We start from the raw sequence: 25469 nt of genomic DNA on the forward strand, positions 1-25469 counted from the left end.
TTTTTTTCTCTATAAGCTTTTCAATGCCTTCCTACAGGGACTATAGAGCGTATGCTCTGGGAAATTGTTTATAGTTAAAAATTACATTTGAATGTATTGTAATTGGAAGAAAAAGTAAGCACAATGCTGTAGAAGCTGGCAACAATTAAAATAAAACAAAATTCAAATTACCAGTCAATGTAACCAAAAATACAATTATTTAATTCTATGTTTTGCTGTAGGTAGCTTTAAATTGTGGTTGAAGGCTGAATTCATAAATAGAAATGATATAGCTTTTGAGAATGACGTTAGGTTAGTTTCACAGAAACGTTTACCTGAAGTACAACAGGACTGTTATGGTACCTCTACAGCATAGTTCTGTGGTTGGATACATGCAAGTGATGTTAACACATTAAGCTGAATATTAGAAAGGATTTGGAGTCCAATCACGACAACAGGCAACAGAAACCTGTTTCGAAGGTTTTGGAAAGCAACCATATGACACCTGTTTTACAGATTTTATTTCTCTAATCATAGGAAATAAAAAAAAAAACAGTACTTTAATCATATCCCATTATATGGAATTTAAATAAATTTTTTTCACAAGGCATGTTAAACCGTGAGATTTTAGGTTTGGAGATGGCACAGTAAAATGGCCTAAAGGCACCAAAAAGCCAGATCTGGTCAGGGAAAAATTATTTATTAAAAGTCCCATTGTTTTATAATATGCCTTGCACTGCATTCACTGCTTATATTTTAACTGACACATATGTTCTGTGCAGTGTTATGTACAGTATGTGTAGGCCCTAGTCACATCTATGCATTGTGGTGCATTGAGGGCGCTGTGAGCCTTAGGTGCATTTTACACATTACCATTTATCTCTATGTAATGTACTTTGCTGGAAACAAATACTGAGATGCAAGAGCTGCCTGTGATTGACTTAAAATGCACAGGTGTGAACACATCCTCAAAGTTCAGCCATTATTTAACATTTTATTTGACCATAATATGTAATAGCATTTTATGTAAATTGCTGGACAGCATAAAATAAAGTTGAAAATCTGACCCTGAACCTGTAAAACTTTTTATTTTAGATATTCAGCACATATTGCTATACAGAGTTACTGAATGTTGACATTGAGGTAGCTGAACACATCAGGATTAATGGGAGAGAGAAGCTGCGCTATATGTAAATGCAGATCAGCAATGCGTTGTGTATTCCAAAACACTGAAGTGCAGTTCAAACGTATGACACCCGGGTGAACTAATCCTTAACAGTGCCACCAGCTAATAAAAGACTCGCTTACCAGATAGTAAGCAGAAAGGAGCAGATGGCTAAAACCTGGCCAGGGCCTTTGTTAAACCAGCGGGGACGTCCAAACAGGGGTAGTCACTGGCTAAATGTGTGCTCCAATTCCTATACGGCGTGGATAGCCCATAAACCTCAGCACCCAGCAGGGTAATCGGGGTATAAAAGAAAGGAAACCATAGTGTAATCTCGTTTTCACAAGTTTAATATAAAAAAAAGGTATTGCACTTACATTTAAATTGCAGAGAACTCGCGCTAAAAAGAGAGCCGGCCAGCTACAATAGAGATACCCGTCCTCCGATTTTTAAGACTTTTTGAAAATTTTTCAGCTTCCTCAACCACCTTTACTATTGTACTAGGACCAATCAGGGCTCATCAGTAATCCTGACTGACTTTATAGAATTGTTTCCTCAGTCCGGCCACCGACATTCTGTCCTCGGTGTGTGACGGGTGAAGGGAGCCCGGTGCCCTTTAACAAAGGCCCTGGCCAGGTTTTAGCCATCCGCTCCTTTCTGCTTACTATCTGGTAAGCGAGTCTTTTATTAGGTGGTGGCACTGTTAAGGATTAGTTCACGCGGGTGTCATACGTTTGAACTGTACTTCAGTGTTTTGGAATACACAACGCATTGCTGATCTGCATTTACATATAGCGCAGCTTCTCTCTCCCATTATTACGTGCAATTTTTGCTATATGCTGCTACTTTATTTGGGACTTTTTATATTTATGATCAATATCAATAATCTGTAATACTTCAATAAGATTGTTGTATGTATTTTAGCGCGTTTTTTTTCCCTTTACATCAGGATTAATGACTGAAGCCACTTCCCCCTGGCACAGCTCTACAAACATCAGGTTATTGCTCAGTAAAGCATATTGCTGCTGAAAAGGTTAAATGTAATATATTTTCTTGCAGCAGTACATTTTCACTCTGTGACTCATTTTCTGTCATTTAAAAAAGGAAGATACAGCAATTATGCGTACAAAGATAGCCAATGATTCATCTTTTGCAAAAAAGTTCCAATTTCCAAAACTTTCACAGGTTTAGATTTGCATTTAGATTGCAGCCATTGGGACAATACCGTTCCTTAGACTATGAACAACTATTTTCAGCAAAAGAGCAAACCGTGTGCATTGAATACATACTAGGCTTAGCATGCTACAATACTGCAGTGCTCCAATTAAAATAATGTTTTTAAGAAACTCATTAATATGCTACAGACAAATGTAAGACTTCCAGGCATAGCAAAGGTTCATAAAATTGCTGATAACTAGAACTCTTTCTCCTAGAGAGATACACTCGATTTTGGAGGCATATATAAAAGTATATCTTTGTTTTCAACTTGATAGGATAAAGTGTTGCTGAAAAACAATGGGCTTTACTGTAAACATGGAGAGAATAGAAATAAAATGCGAACCCTCTCATAACACCAGTGCATCATACAACCGACACACTATCCCTTTCTTAAAAATGGTCATCAGGGATCTTAAAAGATACGCATTAAAAGTGTAATGTCAGCCAAAACATCTTGTTTTAGTTTTGGATAGAGATGTAAAGGGTTATAGCAACCTTTAGGGAAGAAGAATCTCCCCGAAAGGACGTCTGTAACAATGAAAACATATTTTTCACTAGTACTTCCTTATGTTTCATAAAAACTATATTTTCAAATTCACCATTAAATCCTTTTCTTTGCGTTCATTCAGAGACACAGGATTTAGAGTCATTTGGGTTATACTGCTGCCTACAGGTAAATTTGGACACTAGCAAACAACAAAAAAAAAATAGTAAGCAGCTTGGGATAACTCCCACTCTCAGAATGCCTAATTTTATAGGAAAGCTTATCCAAGAGCAAAACCATGAACACAGAAGGGTGAAGCCGGTGTCCCTGAATGAACTACAAGAAGAGGATTTTAGGACGAGTAGAAAATCCAAATTTCTCTCTTTTCAATTGAGGGACACAGGATAATGAAGGTTAAATGTAGAGAGTTGTGAACTGAAGTTCAGGTGGTAGCCTTGCAAATATTTGCCTGATGCCAAAGAAGCACTAACTGCACTCTAGAGTGTGCCTTGACAGGAAAGGGTGGAACCTGATCCTTAAGACCAAAAGGCTCCTTTCACACAGGCTGTCCGATCACATTGACCTGTAAGTTTTTAAGGCAGACTTGATCTGACCCTACATTATCCTCTATGGAGCGGCGGATGTCAGCGGACACATGTCCGCTGATACCCACCGCCATCTGATCTGATCCTGTCAGCCAAAAACAGACAGATGGTGGTCCTATTTTCCCATCCATCCGATGGATCGGATGGCATAGGATGAAAAATAACAGGCGATCCGTTTCCATCTGATTTCCCCATAGAGGAGAGCGGGACTGTGTCCGCTGTGCACAGCACAGCGGACACAGACCTGTCATCCATCTGCTCAGCGGAGAGATAGAAACCTAGAAAAGTGACAGCAGAAAAAAGAGACTAAGTAGTCCATCGAGTCTGCCCATTTTCTTTTTTTGGATTTTTTTTCGTTTAAGCGGATTCCTCTTAGCAGAGGCACCCATGTGAAAGGGAACTTAGTTTGACTTATGATCTGTCTGAGCTTTGCAGGCTTTTAGTGATGACAAAGAGAGACTCCACTTTTTAAATGAAAACAGTGGCTGTGAGGTAAACATGAATAGTTCAAACTACATCCAGTAAGATGGAAGCACAATGTCCTGGTTGGGGTGAAAAGCCAAAACCATCTTAGGAAGGAGAGAGGCTCTAGGCCTCAACACTACCTTATCTCTGCGTTAGACCAGAAATGGTTCTATACAGGACAGTTCAGAAAGTTGCCCCACAGAGGTGAAGGAGGCAAGAATCCACCCTTGTTTAAAAAAAGGGAATATGATATGTTCAAAAGGTAGCTTTTGTGCAGAGAGAGCCAAGTTCACATCCCATGAAGTGACAGGTGAAGACACAGGATGAACCACAAGAAGAATACCATGAACAAAAGGTCATAAAGAATGGGATGCTAGCATTCTTTGGAACAAGATTCAACATGTTGTGATGTGGCCCTTTATGGTACTCAGAGCAAATGCGGATGTAGGCCTATTTGCAAATAGCAGAAAAAATAGAGAAGATAAAAAGGACAAGGGCTCATCCAAAGTTTAGCGCCGGCTCTATTAGGTAAAAGATTGAGGTCAAAACTAGCCTCGCCCTTTTATAAGGGTCCGGTTCCACCGTCAACCTGAGGTGTCCTATGAATCCACTGGAGACCTCTAGGTGTAGTAGTCCTCTGAATGTCACATATCACTATATAGAAAAAATTGGGAAGATCCCAAAGCCATTCTTCATAAAGGACAAGCCAGTGATATGCTACTTCTATTTGCAACTAGGTCAGGATCTGACAGGAGTATGATCAGGTCAGAATACCACATTTGTTTGGTCCAATTCAGAGCTTTAAATATGGAATGCCCTCCATCTTGATTCTATGAAATAGATGAGGACAGGGTTTCAGGAGAAGAAAGGCATATATCAGGTTTTACTGATTCCACAAAGCCACCAAAGCATTCACTCTTTCCTCCAAAGGATCCTTGGACCTGGAGACAAACCTGTTTGTTAGTGAACCTGTAATCCAAGTCCACATCCAGCATCCCCCATCTGTGACACAGAACCCGAGGAAGTATACCTGTCAACTGTCCATGCCTGGAGTGTAAATGACAGACAGGACTGAAACATGCAGTTGTGCCCATAGCAGAGTGCCATGACATTGTCCGACTGGATCCTGATTGGATGGTCTTCCAGTTGGGCTGTGCAGTGTTTTAAGGACAACCAAATCATTTTAAAATGTTGATTCAGAGATGGGTTTCCTCTAGCGTCCAAGTCCCCTGCACCAACAAAGTGTCTAGGACTGCTCCCCAGCCCGTCAGGCTGACATAGGTTATAAGGATCCTCCAAGCTATTAAAAGGTAGAAAATCCCCAACTCGCCAGAGCTGTATTCCTGAGCTATCAGGCCAGAGACAACCTGGTCCTCTGAGTCAGGCATATCAGTTTGTCCACAGACTAGTGATTACTGGTGTATGGAGTGGAACTGGGCAAACAGGACTGTCTCACAGGAGGCTACCATTAGTCAAACGACTCTCATACAAAACCAAAGAGTCAGGCAAAGGGTCCGAGATTGGGGGCAAAGAGTCTGAAGTTTCTCCTGGGGCAGAAAAACTGTGGCCCGAGCTGTGTTTAGGAACACATCCAGATATTCAAAGTAATAAGTCTTCTCCAATACTGATTCTGAAGGCTCTAAAGATCGAACAAAACGTTTTAATGGTTTTACTGTCTGTTCAAGCAGGACTTCTGCCAACTGTTCCCTTTACAGGAGGTCATCTAGATGTCCCACAAAGGGGATGCCCTGGTAACGTAACCAGGCAAGCACAGGAGCCAAAGCCTTTGGGAACATATGATGTGTGGAAGACATGCCAAATGGCAGGGCCATGAACTGAAAGTGTTGAGAACTCACAGGAAAGCAAAGAAATCACTAATGCGCTAAATGATGATGAGACATGCATTTATGCATTTTTGATATCCACAGAGGTCAAAAAGTCTCACTAATAAAGGAAGGGTATGACAGACTTAGTGGCTTCCATGTAGAAATTAAGACATTTAGAGATCTAAGATTCAAATGCCCTCTTTTTGTTTGGCACCTGGGAAAAGGTTGGAATAAAATCTCTGAAACCCTTCAGCCACAGAAACTTCTTGATTTAGAGGACCTGCAAAGGCAGCCCGTTTCATAAGTTTGGTCCATTTCCCTAATGTCTGAAAGACTACCATCTCAGCTGGTTGCAAGGTAGGGCCTACAAAAGCAAACAAGATTGCTGCAAGTATCTCCAAACGTTTATCTATGGGTTGTTTAAATACTGGAGCATCCTCAGCAGGAATCATAAATGCTTTATGAAAATTCCTGGGTTAACGATAGGAACAACCCACTTATTGATAAAAGAAGACCCCCTCAAATGAGTATTGTACTGGTAAATGTTTGTGAGGTGTACATAGGTTATCAGGTGTTCCTGTCTCAGTACTAGACATCTGGAAACAAGCCCATTGAAAAAGTTTTGGTAAACATAGTCCTAGGGCGGCTAGGGGATAGAGAGATAGCAGCGCTACTGGAAACTACAGACTGCTCCTCTGTAGGAGGAGGGCACAAACAAAATGAAAAACACTGAACCCCCCCCCCCATCAATTGCAGCGCCACTGTGCCCATCAGTTGCAGCCACTGTGCCCATCATATGCAGCCACTGTGCCCCATCATAGGCAGCCACTGTGCCCCATCATATGCAGCCACTGTACCCCATCAAATGCAGCCACTTGTGCCTGTAATATGCAGCCACTTGTACCCGTCATATGCAGCCACTTGTGCCCATCAAATGCAGCCACTTGTGCCCGTCAAATGCAGCCACTTGTGCCATCATATGCGTCCACTTGTGCCCATCATATGCAGCCACTTGTGCCCATCATATGCAGCCACTTGTGCCCATCATTTGCAGCCACTTGTGCCCAGTATATGCAGCCAGGCGCGTCCCCTGGCTCGGTTGTCACTTCACTAACCCCCCCGGCCGGTCCGACGGCACTTACCGCTCGTGTGGCAGGGCTCTGCTCCTCTCCTGGAGTGATGGGGCTCTCCTCCTCCTCTTCTGTAGTGGCGGGAAGCAGCGGCTTCCTCTGCCATGTCTCATCTTCCGCCAAAGCGTTAGGCATCCAGTAGGATCGCCTAATGCTTTGGCCAATTGGGAGACAGGTCTCACTGACCTGCCTGCTGATTGGCAGGGAGTAACATTAGTGTGAAATAGCGAAAATTCATTCAATATGCCACACAACAGGGTGGGATCAGGACGCAGTTCTCTGCGCCCCAAGCCCACCCTGTTTTGAAGCTTATCACATGCTTCAAAATACACACCCCCCGCCTATCCCCACCACTGTATTTCATGTGTCCGGCATCCTGAAAGGGGCTGGGCACATGAATAGGGAGGGTGGCGGAGGTGTCAGGAGGGGCGGCTCCTTCCTTTTTAAATTGGTATGTAATGCATAAATAAGAGCTAAAACGGTTTCTCTAAGCCTAGGAGTTATGACAACTGCCTGCAACTCCATAAGGAAAACATCATCCAGCAAGGAATTTGGAGACTCTTCATAAGACAGTTTGGTCCATAAAATACTGCATAACTGCAGTGAAACCCTCCTGGGTTGAAAATGAGGATGGAGCGACACCCGACAGAGCTAAAGAGGATTCCAAGGAATGTAGAGTCCAACGTGTTCACGGGGAAGAGGAAACTTAGCTCTCAATAGGAAAAACTTTATGAACTCACCTACTGGCTGCTGGAAGCAGGAAAGGACCAATGAACAAAAGTGATCAGGCCACTGTAGGCAGCAGCAAAAAATAACTGAGGCGAAAACAGTGTGTCATTTAGGATTGAGAGCAGTGGTGGGAAAGTGCTACATCACACTGAATATTGGGAACAAGAGACAGAAATGTGCAAGACTGACGTTCCACCCAGTGATGCAGCACTGAATTCCATTAGCATTTAGACCTTTCCATGGAAAACCAAGGGAAATAAGGATAATAATGGTGTCCAGTGTAAAGATATCACGTACCAGACACACAAAAAACTGTACCTATCGGCCACCTTGTTCAGAAATCAGAAGTCAGCCATGACAGTCTGGCAGAATAGTACATTGCAGCAGCAATCTTAACCCCCTCCTTCCTAACCTACTTCATGGAATCCATAGACTTCACTACAAAAGAACCGTCATCTCAGGCATGGGCCTGTGCAGGGCTGTAAACAGCTAACTGAGTCCTGGCAGGATGTCTATTTTGCTGTCCAGGCCTATCGTAAAACTATAAACCAATCAATTAAGAATACATAACATGCCAATCAAGGATGCTCAGACTTAATGAGGGTCATAAAAGGGCACGCAGAACAGAAGTGACCTTTCAGAGACCTTTGCCCAATTCAAAACTTAAGAATCCACACATGATTCATAAACTCAGACAGCAACATGACACATTAATACAAAGTATATATTTGAATGCGAAATTTCATACTGAACAAAATAAGTCCAGGCATGACCATAATAAGACATTCAAGAGGAAAGTGTGATGTGATTATACACCTACACCCTACATAAGGGGTAAGTAAATGTAAAAGGTCCACCTGTATGAAGACAAACCTCTAACTGGTGACACAATGGTGGTCCTGGTTACACCAATAAATAAAAAAAAAATAATAAATAGTATTTAACCGGTGATAATAGTGAATCCAACCTTGTATAAATCCAAAATACTAAAACATAAGTCCAGAATTAATCATAAGTGAAAACTCTATATGTATAACCTTAATATTGTAAATTGTCCAAACGCCAACAGGTGATTATATGTTTTATATCACCTGTTGGGGTTTGGACAATTTACAATATTAAGGTTATACATATAGAGTTTTCACTTATGATTAATTCTGGACTTATGTTTTAGTATTTTGGATTTATACAAGGTTGGATTCACTATTATCACTGGTTAAATATTATTTATTACATTTTTTAAATTTATTGGTGTAACCAAGACCACCATTGTGGACTCATCCTCTTGTGTCGCCAGTTAGAGGTTTGTCCTCATACAGGTGGACCTTTACATTTACTTACCCCTTATGCAGGGTGTAGGTGTATAATCACACCACACTGATCCAACTATTTGTGAAGTTCCCTAAGCTAACCAAGACCCTGTCTCTTGAAGAGTGCAGACAGACGATTATTCTGAAATCATAATTGGTATTGCTAAAATTACGAGTCTCCTCCTGCTCGGTCCAAAAGAGGGGGTGGTGACAGTTAAAGGGTTAATTAACCCAGTGACAATCGCTCTCAGGCTGCTGACACCTAGATTGTGGTCCCGCAAGCCGGAAAATCTTTGTGCCGGGTGCAGCTGAGTGGCATTGTTACGTTAGTGACAGCACAGTGTGAGATTGGCCAATCCTTGTCACAAGTTAGTGAGGAGGGTTGGGATCTGATACCGGCATTTGCCACATTCAGCAGTTCTAATAAACAGTCTCCTTGTGCTTAGTTCACATGGCCTACTCACAAAGTGAGTCATTAGAGGCTGGGATCACATCATATGCTGTGCCACAGCTCTGGACCTGGAAAATGATTTGCAACTCACGAAGGTCTGGAAGGCACTACAATGTGGAACTCAGTGCCTAAGGGTCACATTTCAAGTAGGTCCTGCAATTGTCCAGTCCAGTGGGGCAGCTTTCAAAGCTATTACTGGGGATATGCCAATCCGCGTAGTTACACAAAAAGAACAATAGAAAGAAGGCATCCATCCTCCTGGGACACTAGCAAAAAAAAATGTATCCTAGGTATGCTGGGACTGGAAAAGGTTATACCAAGCTAGAAACTGTTGCCAGTGTTCACATGCCACTGTAGGAGGCAGTATAAACTAGTTGTTTTTGCATCATGTGTCCCTCAATGAACAAGAAAGCAAATGTTTTTTATTACTGTCCTTTTTGGTGAGATTGTCCTTGTTTCACATGTTGGTTACCACCGTCTCTGAGACAGAAAGCCAGAAAGATAGTCTAACCTTTCCCACTTAATAAAAAAAAGATGTGGCTGGTGTTCCACTTCATTCAGGGTATACTTTTTCCCGTCTGCATTTGTATTTAGAGTTGCATTTTTCAGGTCACAAGTTCCAATGCAGAGTTGGTCTGTTTTTCAACATGTGGCATGGCATTTCTCTAGCTGACTGTATATGATATAACAAATGAAATCAGTTTTGTCAATATTTTATTAAGTGCTGAAAACTTAATTGAGATGGTTAAAAGTCAAGTATAAACAAAGAGAAAAGGAAAAGAATGTGTTCTCCGAGCAACCAATCAGATGTTCACACGCTACATAAGTGACAGACAGATGTAGGCAAATACCTGCACTTTCCTTTCCTACAGTCTTTATACAATAGGCACATCAGTTTTTAATCACCCTCCATGTGGCTTGGTTAGTTTCAATACCTGAAGTCAAAAGATTTGGAGAACTTTGCGCTCTCTTCACAGCTGTTAGTGTGACAGACATTGCAGCACGTTTACGAGCACATCCACCGCTATCTGGAAGCACACAAAGTGGTAATGATGCAAGCCAAACACAGACATAGCAGGCACATGCAATGTAAACACCAGTACAGCATGGCTTGTCAGCAGAAAACACAAGTTTGTTAGATGGAAGGTGCACACCTGTATGTGTAACACAACTGAACTTCAACATTTTGATGAGCTGCCTGCTGAATCTTACAGGTCATCCTATGTGTGTACATTAGCTGTATGGTAAACGCCACACATTGTATCAAAATTCAACATATTTCCAAAATAGTGGGCTTCCAAAATTCTATTTCCCAAGCCTATTAGTAAAAGTATTCTTTATCCATTAAGACTTAAAGTGGTTGTAAACCTTAGTCATGAAATCTGAACAAAGCACATATATCTGTAGTGTTTACTTGTCTATCTACAAAGCACTAAGCGTTTCTCTCTGGTGCTTCCTTCCTGTTATCAGCATGAGTCACATCTCACAAGTTTTCCGCCACACGAGATAAAATTTATGATGGGGTGAGAGCTCAGCACACAGCTTGTCTATTCAGAATACAGCTCTGCATGTTCCTTCGTTCCAGTGCCGCCTGTGAATGGGTGCCCTACAATCAACTCTCACACAGTTTACAGGAGCTCTAACTGCAGCTCTCCACCCCCTCATCTGTGATACTGACAGATACAGAAGGATTTTATCACAATTCTGCACTTTTAAATGAATGTAGAGAAGAGAATACTTTAGACAAACAAGAAAACTTAGGTAGGAAGATTGGTTTAATCTCTGTGTATAATGAGGCTATTCACTTCACTGGGTATATGAAAGGGTTTACAACCACTTTAACACTTATCTAAACCCTACCAAAAATCTATTATATTGGAGCTTACCAGTCCTCAGATGTGGTGGCCTCACTAGTTTTCTTTTTTCACCTGGTGATTCTGCCAGTAACACACTTCTCCTCCTAGAGTGGCAACGTTCACTCACTGTACAGTACTTCGCCTTGTCACCCTGGAATGCTCTTCTTATTTGGATTACAAACTTCTCCCTCTCTCCTCATCTCCATTACACAGAGGGGAGTTGCTTTGTAGTTCACAGAAGACAGCTGAGGAGGCTGATAACATTGTTTGAGATTGTTTGAGATTTCACTTCAGTGCAAAGGAAGTTACAGGGATTTCTGGCAGGATCAACTGGCATTTTTTTGTACCTGTGGAAAACGTTCTTAGCCTGAAAAAAACCTAATACAGGCACCACATATAGGAATGGGTAAACTGCAATATATTTATTATTTGTTCTTGGGTTTAGATATATTTTCACGTGATAGTTTAATCTGACAAATTGAAGCAAACACCAGTAGCTTGTATAACTCAAAGAAACTGGTGGTAAGATTAGTAAAACAAGGGGATGGTAAAGTTGGGTGAAAGGGTTGGATCGTGCATGGTAACTGAACCAAAAGGTGTATAAGTAAGCATTTTGTAATGGCAAAGATGTTCAAGATTATCAACAATTTATTTGTGGAGCATGGAGCAACAGTGAAATTCCCCCAAAACTGCAATAAAAAAAAAAATAAACTGCCGAAAAGCATGAACTTTCTTATGGTTTTGCCATTGTTTCTTGTTTAGATTTGGCCAGTCTAAAACAATTCTTGGTGGAATAGACATGGAAGCCCAAAGTAGCGCATAGAGAAAGCACATTGAAGTTATTAAATGTACTAAGTTTTTCACTTACTACAGAAACTTCACAAAATGAATTGATTCTTTTTCCAAACTGGAAAGTAATTCATATATTATTTGCAAAAATATATAGTTAAAATAGTAATGAGGCTATGCGTTGTACATACACTTTCATGCTATGGCTAAGTGGCAGAGCAAGCTGGGAAAAAACAGAGTAACAAATTGAAAGTCACTTGGTCAAACTATGTTGATCAGATCACTGCATGGGTTACTAACAATGCTGGAAGAAGCTCCAAGTCTCCTATATATTAATAAGATTTACAGTCAGCTCTTATGCCCTGTACACACGATCGGACATTGATCGGACATTCCGACAACAAAATCCATCAGATTTTTTCCGACGGATGTTGGCTCAAACTTGTCTTGCATATACATGATTGCACAAAGTTGTCGGAAAATCTGATCGTTCTGAACGCGGTGACGTAAAACGCATACGCCGGGACTATAAACAGGGCAGTAGCCAATAGCTTTCGACTCTTAATTTATTCTGAGCATGCGTGGCACTTTGTGTGTCGGATTTGTGTACACACAATTGGAATTTAAACGATCGGATTTCGTTGTTGGAAAATTTTATATCCTGCTCTCAAACTTTGTGTGTCGAAAATTCCGACGGAAAAAGTCAGATGGAGCCCACACACGAACGGAATTTCTGACAACATAATCCGATCGCACTTTTTCCGTTGGAGAATCCAACCATGTGTACAGGCATTATAAGTAAAGAGAAATATTTCTATAGAATACAAATGTTAAGACTGTTAAATTTTTAAAAATAAAAAAAATATATAGCACTATTACAACATTGTCAGATGTAATGCACTTGGGAGAAAAAAAACGAATGCGTTTCAAAGATCGAAGTAAAAATATTCAATGAAAAATATTATTGGAGTGCACTGCCAATAACCTTAACTACAATAATAGCTGCAGTGACCACTAAATGTGTTCCCGCACCATACCAAAATGTAAATAATAATGTGTGCTTGCGCTGCTAAAATTTGATCTAATTAAAATTTACTAATAAAAAAAATGAATGACTCATACCAATAGTGAACTAAACTGAACATAAATAAAAAAAATGTAAATAATTAATGATCTTCAATAAGTAAAGCAATAAATAATATTAATCTTCCCATCATAATGTGTATCCAAATAATATATAAAATATACCATATGTGCAATAATATTAATGTTCATCTGTGTAAAAAGTAAATGTCAAATACCACTAACCTGATAATAACAATACTATCACTATCATTCCCTTTGAGTACAGCGTCTCTAAATAACACATAGAAGAGGGGAGAGCCGCAAATATTGTACCACCTACCCGTATGTTTTGTAGCTGGTGAAGGAACATGCAAGGTTTTCATTTTATTCATCTAATGTGTGTAAATATGTAACATTTTTTTTATTGCCCCAATAAATGAGACATACTACACTATTTGCGGCTCTCCCCTCTTCCATGTGATGAGCTATTTAGAGATGCTGCACTCAAAAGGGAGTGCCCCCCCCCCCCCCGTTTTTAATAAAGAATCAATGTCGTTTCAAAACAAGAATATACTTAAAACAATACAAGTTCAATTATGTTTAATGCGATAGAAACAGAATTCACTCACACGTTTTAATATTTATTTTTATTGGAGGCACTTTGAAATAATAATGCAACAAATGTGCTTGTAGAAAGGCCTGGTTAACTGTTTTTTCTGTCAAGAACCATGTGAACATAATAAAGTTTTCAGTTTTGCATTATTTTGTATGAGGTAGTGCCCCAATACCAAATATTCACATGAAAAGTGCAAAAATCAAAAAAAATTCACAAACTTCTCAACCAACGTACATGGCCTTTAGCAAAAAAGAACCCTTAATACAAAATACTAATATATAAAAGTGCAAAATCAAGGGATTACACTATTTCTCACCGAAACATATAACATTCAACTGTAATCTTTCCTAAAGGTAGTCAGTGCCCGAATACAAAATATTCATATAAATATGAAAAGTGCACAAAAAAACAACAGACAGACATATTTTAAACAACATACAGGGCCTTCAGCCAAAAAGAACTCCTTAGTACAAAATATTCATTTGAAAATTTCTGTAAACTTGCTGAAGACAGTTGCAAAAATGTCAAGTACAGTGGGGATGGAAAGTATTCAGACCCCCTTAAAATGTCCACTCTTTGTTATATTGCAGCCAGCTAAAATCATTTAAGTTCATTTTTTTCCTCATTAATGTACACACAGCACCCCATATTGACAGAAAAACACAGACTTGTTGACATTTTTGCAGATTTATTAAAAAAGAAAAACTGAAATATCACATGGTCCTAAGTATTCAGACCCTTTGCTGTGACACTCATATATTTAACTCAGGTGCTGTCCATTTCTTCTGATCATCCTTGAGATGGTTCTGTACCTTCATTTGAGTCCAGCTGTGTTTGATTATACTGATTGGACTTGATTAGGAAAGCCACACACCTGTCTATATAAGACCTTACAGCTCACAGTGTATGTCAGAGCAAATGAGAATCATGAGGTCAAAGGAACTGCCTGAAGAGCTCAGAGACAGAATTGTGGCAAGGCACAGATCTGGCCAAGGTTACAAAAAAATTTCTGCTGCACTTAAGGTTCCTAAGAGCACAGTGGCCTCCATAATCCAGAACCCTTCCTAGAGCTGGCCGTCCGGCCAAACTTAGCTATCGGGGGAGAAGAGCCTTGGTGAGAGAGGTAAAGAAGAACCCAAAGATCACTGTGGCTGAGCTTCAGAGATGCAGTCGGGAGATGGGAGAAAGTTGTAGAAAGTCAACCACCACTGCAGCCGTCCACCAGTCGGGGCTTTATGGCAGAGTGGCCCGACGGAAGGCTCTCCTCAGTGCAAGACACATGAAAGCCGCATGGAGTTTGCTAAAAAATACCTGAAGGGCTCCAAGATGGTGAGAAATAAGATTCTCTGGATAGAACTTTTTGGCCTTAATTCTAAGCGGTATGTGTGGAGAAAACCAGGGAGAAAGAGAGAAAGAAAGAGAGAAAGAGAGAAAGAGAGAAAGAAAGAGAGAAAGAGAGAAAGAGAGAAAGAGAGAAAGAGAGAAAGAGAGAAAGAGAGAAAGAAAGAAAGAAAGAAAGAAAGAAAGAAAGAAAGAAAGAAAGAAAGAAAGAAAGAGAAAGAAAGATGGAAGGAGAGAAAGAAATGTTTGAGACTTCCACAGCCTGGCCACATACAGAGGCCGAGTACAGCCGAGTATGGCTGAGCATGGCAGAGTATAGCCGAGCATGGCCGAGTATGGCTAAGCATGGCTGAGCATAGCCGAGCATGGCTGGGTATGACCGAGCATGGCTGAGTATGACTGGGTATCACCGAGTATTGCAGAGTATGGCTGGGTATGGCTGGGTATGGCAGGGTATGGCAGGGTATTGCAGAGTATGGCGGGGTATTGCCGAGTATGGCTGAGCATGGCTGGGTATGGCATGGTATTGCAGGGTATCGCCGAGTATGACTGGGTATGGCTGGGTATCACCGAGTATTGCAGAGTATGGCTGGGTATGGCAGAGTATTGCGGGGTATTGTGGGTATTGCAGAGTATTGCACAGTATTGTGGGGTATTGCAGAGTTTTGCACAGTGCTGTGGGGTATTGCAGAGTATTGCGGAGTATTTCAGGGTGTTGCACAGTATTGTGGGCTATTGCAGATTATTGCAGAGTATTTCAGGGTATTGCAGAGTATTTCAGGGTATTGCAGAGTATTGCACAGTATTGTGGGGTATTGCAGAGTATTGCACAGTATTGCAGGGTATTGCAGAGTATTGTGGGGTATTGCAGAGTATTGTGGGGTATTGCAGAGTATTGCACACTATTGTGGGGTATTGCAGAGTATTGCACTTTATTGCGGAGTATTGCAGAGCATTGCAGAATATTGAACAGTATTGTGGGGTATTGTAGAGTATTGCGGGGTATTGCAGAGTTTTGCACAGTGTTGTGGGCTATGGGCCAGTTGTTAAGTGGTTAACTTCGCCTCAGCCTCCTCCCCTCCCCCAATCCAGCCATTTATTAATCTGTTTTTTTAGTACTTTTACACAAGTTCAGTCAGAACACTGGCACACACTGCAATCTAAATCTTCTACCTTAGCTTCCTTCCAGTCTCCAGAATTCAGCTACAGAATCCAGCAGCAGCTACACTAGTAGAGACAGCCAGCCAGGCAGGCAGCAGCTCCTCGAGGTAATAGCGCGCCGACTCCGACACAGCTCCCTGCGCTCCCCTCCGGCTGTGAGTGACGTCACGGCGCTGGCAGGGACTACGGGACTCCTCCGTAGGGGAGTAAACTGTCTGTGACACAGAGAAGTTGTGCTGAGGTCCGGAACTTAGGGATCATGCAGGAGGCAGAGCGCAATTATACAGTGCCGCTGGGCGCTGACATTATGAAACATGGGTCACTTTCACTTATACACTGGCGGTGGCAGGCGGCGGCCCTTTCAGAACTTCGCCTGCAGGCTGCGCCCCCCCCCTATTGCAAATGGTACCACCCAGGGCACGTGCCCCTTCCGCCCCTGCCTTGTACCGGCCCTGGTTGGCACATTCCTCCATGCAGATCTCCTCTAGAGCAGTGATGTTTTGAGGCGGTCGCTGGACAACACGGACTTTCAACTCCCTCCAAAGGTTTTCTATGGGGTCGAGATCTGGAGACTGGCTAGGCCACTCCAGGACCTTAAAATGCTTCTTACGAAGCCACTCCTTAGTTGCCCGGGCGGTGTGTTTGGGATCATTATCATGCTGAAAGACCCAGCCACATTTCATCTTCAATGCCCTTGCTGATGGGAGGAGATTTGCACTCAAAATCTCACGATACATAGCCCCATTCATTCTTTCATGTACACGGATCAGTCGTCCTGTTCCCTTTGCAGAAGAACAGCCCCAAAGTATGATGTTGCCACCCCCATGCTTCACAGTAGGTATGGTGTTCTTTGGTTGCAACTCAGCATTCTCTCTCCTCCAAACACAACGAGTTGTGTTTCTACCAAACAGTTCTACTTCGGTTTCATCTGCCCATATGACATTCTCCCAATCCTCTTCTGGATCATCCAAATGCTCTCTAGCAAACCTCAGACGGGCCCAGACATGTACTGGCTTAAGCAGGATCTGAGTCCCTGGCGGCGTAGTGTGTTACTGATGGTAGCCTTTATTACGTTGGTCCCAGCTCTCTGCAGGTCATTCACTAGGTCCCCCTGTGTGGTTCTGGGATTTTTGCTCCCGGTTCTTGTGATCATTTTGACCCTATGGGGTGAGATCTTGCGTGGAGCCCCAGATTGAGGGAGATTATCAGTGGTCTTGTATGTCTTCCATTTTCTAGTTATTGCTCCCACAGTTGATTTCTTCACACCAAGCTGCTTGCCTGTTGCAGATTCAGTCTTCCCAGCCTGGTGCAGGTCTGCAATTTTGTTTCTGGTGTCCTTCGACAGCTCTTTGGTCTTCACCATAGTGGAGTTTGGAGTGTGACTGTTTGAGGTTGTGGACAGGTGTCTTTTATACTGATAACAAGTTCAAACAGGTGCCATTAATACAGGTAATGAGTGGAGGACAGAGAAGCCTCTTAAAGAGAAGATACAGGTCTGTGAGAGCCAGAAATCTTGCTTGTTTGTAGGTGACCAAATATTTATTTTCCACCATAATTTGCAAATAAATTCTTTCAAAAATCAGACAATGTGATTGTCTGGATTTATTTCCACATTTTGTCTCTTATAGTTGAGGTATACCTATGATGACAATTACAGGCCTCTCTCATCTTTTTAAGTGGGAGAACTTGCACAATTGGTGGCTGACTAAATACTTTCTTGCCATACTATATATGGGTCCACCAACAGGGTGTGTGCGCCAATCGGCTGGTGGTGGAGCACTTGTTTATTTATGGTGAAGCACGGAATATATTATTATTATTAATAATAATTTAAAATAAAGAAAAAAAAAACTAAAAAAAAAACCAAAAAAAACCCCAACAAGATCAAGGTTTCCAGGGTTATTGTTACGGTCAAAAATCACGGTCATCATATTTTGTACAGAATTTAAAAAAAAAAACATTTTTTGGTATCTGTGCGTTTTAGACAGGATATTAAAAAAATGCAAAATGCGCATTAGTCTTTCTGGGTTGTACTGGGTTGTACTACGGGTACAAACAACAACTTTTCACCACAATCATCAGGAGCAGGAGAATTATTCTGGGCTGTTCTTTGGTGGTAAATTATGATAATAGCAGGAAATATACAGCTACATTTAAAAACATTTTTTTTTACTATTTTGGCCCAGTTTTTCTTTGAAAATAAAAAAAAAAAACAGGAGACATCCATCACCAAAGAAAGCCCAATTTGTCCTGAAAAAAACAAGGTATAATCCACCTGGATACACTACGCAGTTGTGGTGATATGTATGGTTTTACTAAGACATGTCAAAGTTGCAAAATTGAGCTTGGGTCTGTAGATTTGTGTGAAGAAGTTAATTATTAGGTTAGTGGTATTTGACATTTACTTTTTACACGGATGAACCTTAATATTACATTGCACATTTTATATATTATTTGGATATACGTCAGGATGGTGAAATTTCTGATTCATTATTGATTCACTTATTGAAGATCGTTGATTATTTATTGCTTTTTATTTATTTTCAATTTAGTTCACTATTGGTATGATTTAAAAATTTTTTATTAGTGATTTTGAATTGAATCAAGTTTTAGCAGTATAAGCACACATTATTATTTACATTTAAGTAAAAATATTACTGCAGGAAAATTTGACAATAAAATATTGAATGCTTACATTCTGAGTTCAATCAGACATGTAAACATACGAGTGACAGCCAAATAGGTGCAAAAACCTGACTCCCTATTTTTTACGTGTATCATACTTCTCTCGATAGCGGGGGCGAGATTTTGAAAAAGCAGGTTCTAAAGTAGATCAAAACCATGCTATAAATGCAAACTATTTTATATCCCTTAATCACACCTACAATCTAAACTGCTAAGTAAAGTTGTGTCATACTTACCATACACATGGCTGATGACAAATGGCGACAGTTCTGACCAAACTGAGCCACTGATTGGCTAGCTCTGCCCAAACAAACTTTTCATAACAGTTAAACTTGGAGACAGCTGGGAACATTGTAAAATAGCTTAGCTTTGTAGCATGGGTTATGTCCTCCTTAATTAAAATATTATCACTGAATGTATGTATATATATATATATATATATATATATAGTCAGTGCTGTATTTTGGCCTAGGCCAACAAGGTCCAGGCCTAGGGCGGCACTTTGTGGGGGGGCGGCGGCCGGCACCGCCCCCCCCACATGAAAAAAGCCCCCCCCTCTGCCTCCAGAGTCAGTCTATTCATTGCCGGAGGTTGCTGGCCGAGCATCTCTTACATGGAGCACACACAGCATGCGCTCACAGTTCCCCCCTCCCCTCTGCACAGACAGGAGGGAGAGAGTACTTGTCAGCATCTTCTCCGGTGTTGTGATTCCAGGGTCGATCGGATTGTGTTTTCAGTGGACAGACCCAGCTACAGTCTGTATATCCTGGAGGGTGAGAGGAAAATACCGATCCTCTTCACTGTCTCTCCTTGAAAACCTCACACAAGGCTTATCTGACTTAGTTTCTCCTATCTCCCTGTTATCTGAAATATGGACTCTCTGATAATGAACCCTCTGTGTCCTTGCTGTGCTTTACTACTCTGCTTCAATGGGCACATGTACACTGCTGCTTACATATATGGTTAACTCTTTACAGCTCAATATCTGCAGGCCTGGAATCAATGGCATTTAACACCTTAGTGTCTGCTTGTGTATGTGGTTAACATTTCATAGCTACTTGTATCTCTAAGCCCTGGTTCACAATGATGCTACTTTGAAATCACACTATTTCACTTGAAGTAGCGCGATTTCAAAGTAGCAAGGTCAGCGCGATTTCAGGTGCTACTTGATAGACATTTGTGTGGCTTCATTCACAGATGTCTATTGAAGTCGCACCTGAAATCAGCAAAAGTAGTACAAAAACTACTTTTGGGAATCAGTGCGGTGCCGCAAAGTCGGCATCGCACCAATTCAGAAAGTGCCATTGCTGGCAAAGCTGCCGTGAAATCGCATGCCAAATCAGCCCAATGTGAATGGGTGCTTAAATAGGAACTGCAGTCTACCCACATAATTTGGCATTATTAGAATGCAATTGGAGACCCTTATTGGGCACTGATGAGGCTGTACTGATGGGCACTGATGAGGCTGTGCTGATGGGCACTGGTAAGTCTGCATTGATGGGCATTGATCAGGCTGCGCTGATGGGCACTGGTAATGTTGGTGAGGCTGCATTGATGGGCACTGGTGAGCCTGCTTTGATGGGCACTGGTGAGGCTGCTTTGATGGGCACTGATGAGGCTGCTTTGATGGGCACTGATGAGGCTGCTTTGATGGGCACTAATAAGGCTACACTGATGGGCACTAATGACACTGCGCTGATGGGCATTGATGGGGCTACTTTGACGGGCACTGATGAGGCTGCATTGATGGGCACTGGTAATGTTGGTGAGGCTGCATTGATGGGCACTGGTGAGGCTGCATTGATGGGCACTGACAAGGCTGCACTGATGGGCACTGACGAGGCTGCACTTGGTACCCACTTTTAACTACTTCAATACTGGGCACTTTCACCCCCCTCCTTCCCAGACCAATTTTTAGCTTTCAGCGCTGTCACACTTTGAATGACAATTGCACGGTCATGCTACACTGTACCCAAATTACATTTTTATCATTTTTTTCACACAGAGCTTTTCTTTGGTGGTATTCAATCACCGCTGGGGTTTTTATTTTTTACGCTACAAATAAAAAAAGACCGAAAATTTTCAAGAAAAATAAGCATTTTTCTTAGTTTCTGTTATAAAATTTTGCAAATAAGTAATTTCTTTTGATAAATTTTGACCAAAAATGATGCTGCTACATTTCTTTGGTAAAAATAACCCAAATCAGTGTTTATTTGGTGCAGGCAGTGATGAGGGACAGACAGATGTTTTATGGGGACACAGACATGTGTATGGGGACAGGGGTGACAGTGGTGCTTGGTGTACTGTTTGTGGGGTGATCTGTAACAGCTCTCTGTGTAAAATCATCCTCGCGCAGACAACTGTCATAGATCTGCAGTCCCCCCCCCCTTGCACTAAGCTCGGCGGGGAGAACTGTCACAGAGACATGCGTCTCTGTTTACATTGTGACGGCTGTGATTGGACACAGCCGTCACGTGATCAGGAGGGCCGATCACAGCACCCATATCCAGATCTCTGCTCAGCTGGATTCTGTGATCATAATGATCACAGGATCAAGCCGCAGCGTGCCTTGTGGCCACGCTGCGAGCACTCGCTCTGAGGGACGTTCCTGAACGTCCGTTCCTGAACGTCCACTCAGAACAAGGAAATGACCACCCGGCCGTTTATGTGCAGTGGCCGGGTGGGAGGTGGTTAATGTACAGAGAGAAAGAGGTGGAGCTCTAAGAAGAAAAGGTGGGGCCTAAAGAGGAAAGGGTGTGGTTTACAGATGACAGGGCGGGTCTTAAACAGGAAGGGCCATGGCATTGACCGGAAAGGGTGGATCGTATTTAAATTAGGTGGTGCACAAGTTTAGGCAGGCCTAGGGCAGCACAAAACCTAAACACACCACTGTATATAGTAGTAATGTGAAACTAAATATAGTGAACATTACATTATATAAAAATATGAACAAGCCTACATTTCTTTTATGAAAAGAAAAAATTATTCCATTAGTTGTTTTACCTTTGCAAAATACCTGTAATATGTAATATATATATATATATATTTTAATTTATTTAAGACAATAATGATTAGCTTACCAGTTTTGAAGTTACCATTTACTTTGCCCATGTAGGGCAAAGTAACAGGATCATTTAACGCCCCCTCCTGCCCAGTAGCATATAATCACCTTTCCTTCACTCCCCCACTCCCATGTGATAGCACTGAGCCATGGAAGAAGAGAAATGAGCCATATGTTCCTTTATATCTGGAATTGTTGGGTATTTGTTTTTATTCCCAGCACCTGAGCAGAACAGAGGAGAGCAAGGATAGGTGAATGTAAGATGTTGTGAAGAAGGAAAGTTCAGTGACCATGTTTGCCCATCATAGGCAAAGTAAAGGTTCACTCTGAGAACTGGCAAGATGTAGCCATTCATAGACAATATAGCAGATATTATGCCACCTGTAACATAGTATCTATCCAGTGTAAAATGAGTTTAATCATACCTGTATTCATCTTGATGCAGCAGGATTTCACAAAAGTGACGTCAGTTTGCCTGTTGATGAAGAAAATATTTAATTCAAATAAATGTACATGGCAATTTGTAATAATTGTACAGCCTAACATGATGGCTCCTATCAATTGCTGCTTTTATAGTTAAAGTGCATTGGCATTATAAATACTGGATACTGAGAAATGTAATATGCACGGATTGATGCCATGCTTTACAGCACTTTACTTTAGCCTTAGAGCTTGATGGGGTTGTGGAGTTCATTAGGCATATTCCACTCAAAGTGATTGTGAAGGTTTTTTTGTTTTTTTTTAAAAACAAACATTTATACTTACCTGCTCTGTGCAATGGTTTTGCACAGAGCATTGCTGATCCACCTTTTCTGGGGTCCTCCGCCGGCGCTCTGAGCAACTCCTCTTCTCCATGCGCCACCATAGGAAGCTTTCTATGGTGGCACACATGCGATCTTAATCCTGAGCAGCGCTGTCTGTGTCTATTGACAAACACAGTAAGGTACAGCCCTGCTCCCTTGTCACTGGATTTGATTGATAGTAGCAGGAGCCAATGGCTTCTGCTGCTCTCAGAGTCCAGTGAGAAGGGAGAGAGCAGCGTTGCTGTGCTCGTATACACCACTGGACTGAGAACAGGCTCAGGTAAGTATTTACGGGGGGCTCAACATCATTTTTTTTTACCTTAATGCAAAGAATGCATTAAGGTAAAAAAACTGAAGTCTTTACAACCACCAAGTAAAGTACAGCAAGTTGCATTTGTGGTACATACTGATGAGGAACTCTATACAGTCATTTGTGAATCAGAGATATTTCTACAGAATTGTTTAAATATAAAAAAAATGTTAAAACTTATATATAATCAAAATGTAAAATGATATATTCATTTCCACATTGTATTTCAATTATTTCTGGCCTACTCCTATTAATCTGATTGAGTTTGTCATTTGCAAACATACTTTGTGAAGATCCCCACACATTTACTTCTTGGAATTCTGTAACATGTATACACCATGCCCTGTGAGTAGGAAGTGTGGTGTCACAGCAATCACAGCCTCCCTCCTGCACTACAGTGGAGCTGAAAGGAGGAGTTTCATTAGCCGGAGTCAGTACAGGAATCGTTGCTTGAAGGCTGCAAGGTACCATGGGATATGTAGTCATTCGAATTTGAAACAGCAGAAGAGAAGCTGCAAACCATGCAGGGAATCCAGGAAGTTGTGAAAAGATATGGACAGCAGACAGGCAGAACTCACAACATGAAGAGATTTTCAAATTTGTTTATTGGATTGTCAAATATAACTGTTGCTTGTATTGGTATTACAATGAATTACAATTCCTTTAATTGACTGCTCTGGGCTACAATTTTATAGATTACGAACTAAAAAAAAATACATGACGGGACTTCCCTGTGGCATTCCCCGACGTCACAGGGAAGTCCTGTCAAGTCACCGTGCGTCAGAGGGGGGCGGGGTCACCGGGTGCCCCCCCCCCGTTATTTAAGAACCGTCAAAAGAGGAGACGCGTCACACAGCAGGAGCCTCCCTCCATGCCAGCATGGGTGCAGAGCGGCCCGGAGAAGAAAATGAAGAAGAGAAGAAGATGAAGAAGAGAAGAAGATGAAGAGAAGAGCGGGAGCCTCCCCCCATGCCATGGGTGTGGAGCGGCCCGAGGAGAAGAAGATAGAAGACGCCGCGGAGGAGATGCTGGACGAGAACACCGGAGGAAGAACCAGAAGAACCAGAAGAAGAAGAAGGTGAAGGAAGATAGAAGAAAGAAGAAGCATTTAAATAAAGGAATTGTCAAAAACTGTCTCTTGTCATTTTTAACAGTTTTTTAGTGAAATGGTAAGGGTACTTTTGTACCCCCTTACCATTTCACACAGGGGGGGCCGGGATCTGGGGGTCCCCTCGTTAAAGAGGGCTTCCAGATTCCGATAAGCCCCCCGCCCGCAGACCCCCACAACCACCGGCCAGGGTTGTGGGGATGAGGCCCTTGTCCTCATCAACATGGGGACAAGGTGTTTTGGGGGGCTACCCCAAAGCACCCTCCCAATGTTGAGGGCATGTGGCCTGGTACGGTTCAGGAGGGGGGGCACTCTCTCGTCCCCCCCTCTTTTCCTACGGCCTGCCAGGTTGCGTGTTCGGATAAGGGTCTGGTATGGATTTTTGGGGGGACCCCACGCGTTTTTTTTTTTTTATTTTGCCACGGGGTTCCCCTTAAAATCCATACCAGACCTGAAGGGCCTGGTATGGAATTTAGGGGGACCCCCATGTCATTTTTGGTTCGGTTTTCCCCTGTGGGGAATTCCCATGCCATTTTTATCAATGAACTTTTATGTGTATTGTCGGACCGGCAATGCAATAGCCGCAAGTAGTTTTAAATGACTTTTTTCCTTTGAAATGTCATTTTGCTGTCAGACTGTTCTAAACACGGGAAACATGCGCCCCTTTATAGGCATACTATAGACACCCCCCAGGTACGAAATTTAAAGGGATGTTACACTTTTATTGTTTGACTTTAAGCATTATTAAAATCACTGCTCCTGAAAAAACTGTCGTTTTTAAAACTTTTTTTTGCATTGATCCATGTCCCCTGGGGCAGGACCCAGGTCCCCAAACACTTTTTATGACAATAACTTGCATATAAGCCTTTAAAATTAGCACTTTTGACTATTCATGTTCGTGTCCCATAGACTTTAACGGTGTTCGCGTGTTCGAACAAAATTTTTTCCTGTTCGCATGTTCTGGTGCGAACCGAACAGGGGGGTGTTTGGCTCATCCCTACTACTGACACACTCCCTTGCAGTATCCACCCCCATATGCAGCTGAGAGGTTCTCGCGTATAGAAAAAAAGTGTATATATGTGTATATATATATATATATATATATATATATATATATATATATATATATATATACATACATACACACACACACACACACACACACACACATACATATACACACACACACACACACTCACTGGCCACTTTATTAGGTACACCTTACTAGTACTGGGTTGGACCCCCTTTTACCTTCAGAACTGCCTTAATTCCTTGTGGAATAGATTCAACAAGGTTTTGGAAACATTCCTCA

The 25469-nt window shown here is 41.7% G+C and overlaps 1 protein-coding gene across 24 annotated transcripts in view; it reads right to left on the reverse strand.

Annotated features, from left to right (window-relative positions):
- The window catches only part of SORBS2 (sorbin and SH3 domain containing 2), a 497996-nt gene that overhangs the window by 211413 nt on the left and 261114 nt on the right, over positions 1–25469 (reverse strand). For 19 of the 24 annotated variants that reach the window (XM_073607478.1, XM_073607469.1, XM_073607450.1 and 16 more), the window contains 2 exons: positions 22362–22411; positions 10298–10390 (listed from right to left, as the gene is read on the reverse strand). In XM_073607478.1, coding sequence (XP_073463579.1) covers positions 10298–10390; positions 22362–22371 — 103 coding nt within the window. In that variant the 5' untranslated portion in view covers positions 22372–22411. Of the gene's footprint in view, positions 1–10297; positions 10391–22361; positions 22412–25469 lie in introns of those variants that run through there. The other 5 variants (XM_073607523.1, XM_073607562.1, XM_073607516.1 and 2 more) reach the window with 3 other exon arrangements.

The sequence above is a fragment of the Aquarana catesbeiana genome, linkage group LG01, assembly GCF_042186555.1.
Source record: "Aquarana catesbeiana isolate 2022-GZ linkage group LG01, ASM4218655v1, whole genome shotgun sequence".
Classification (NCBI taxonomy): Eukaryota; Metazoa; Chordata; class Amphibia; order Anura; family Ranidae; genus Aquarana; species Aquarana catesbeiana.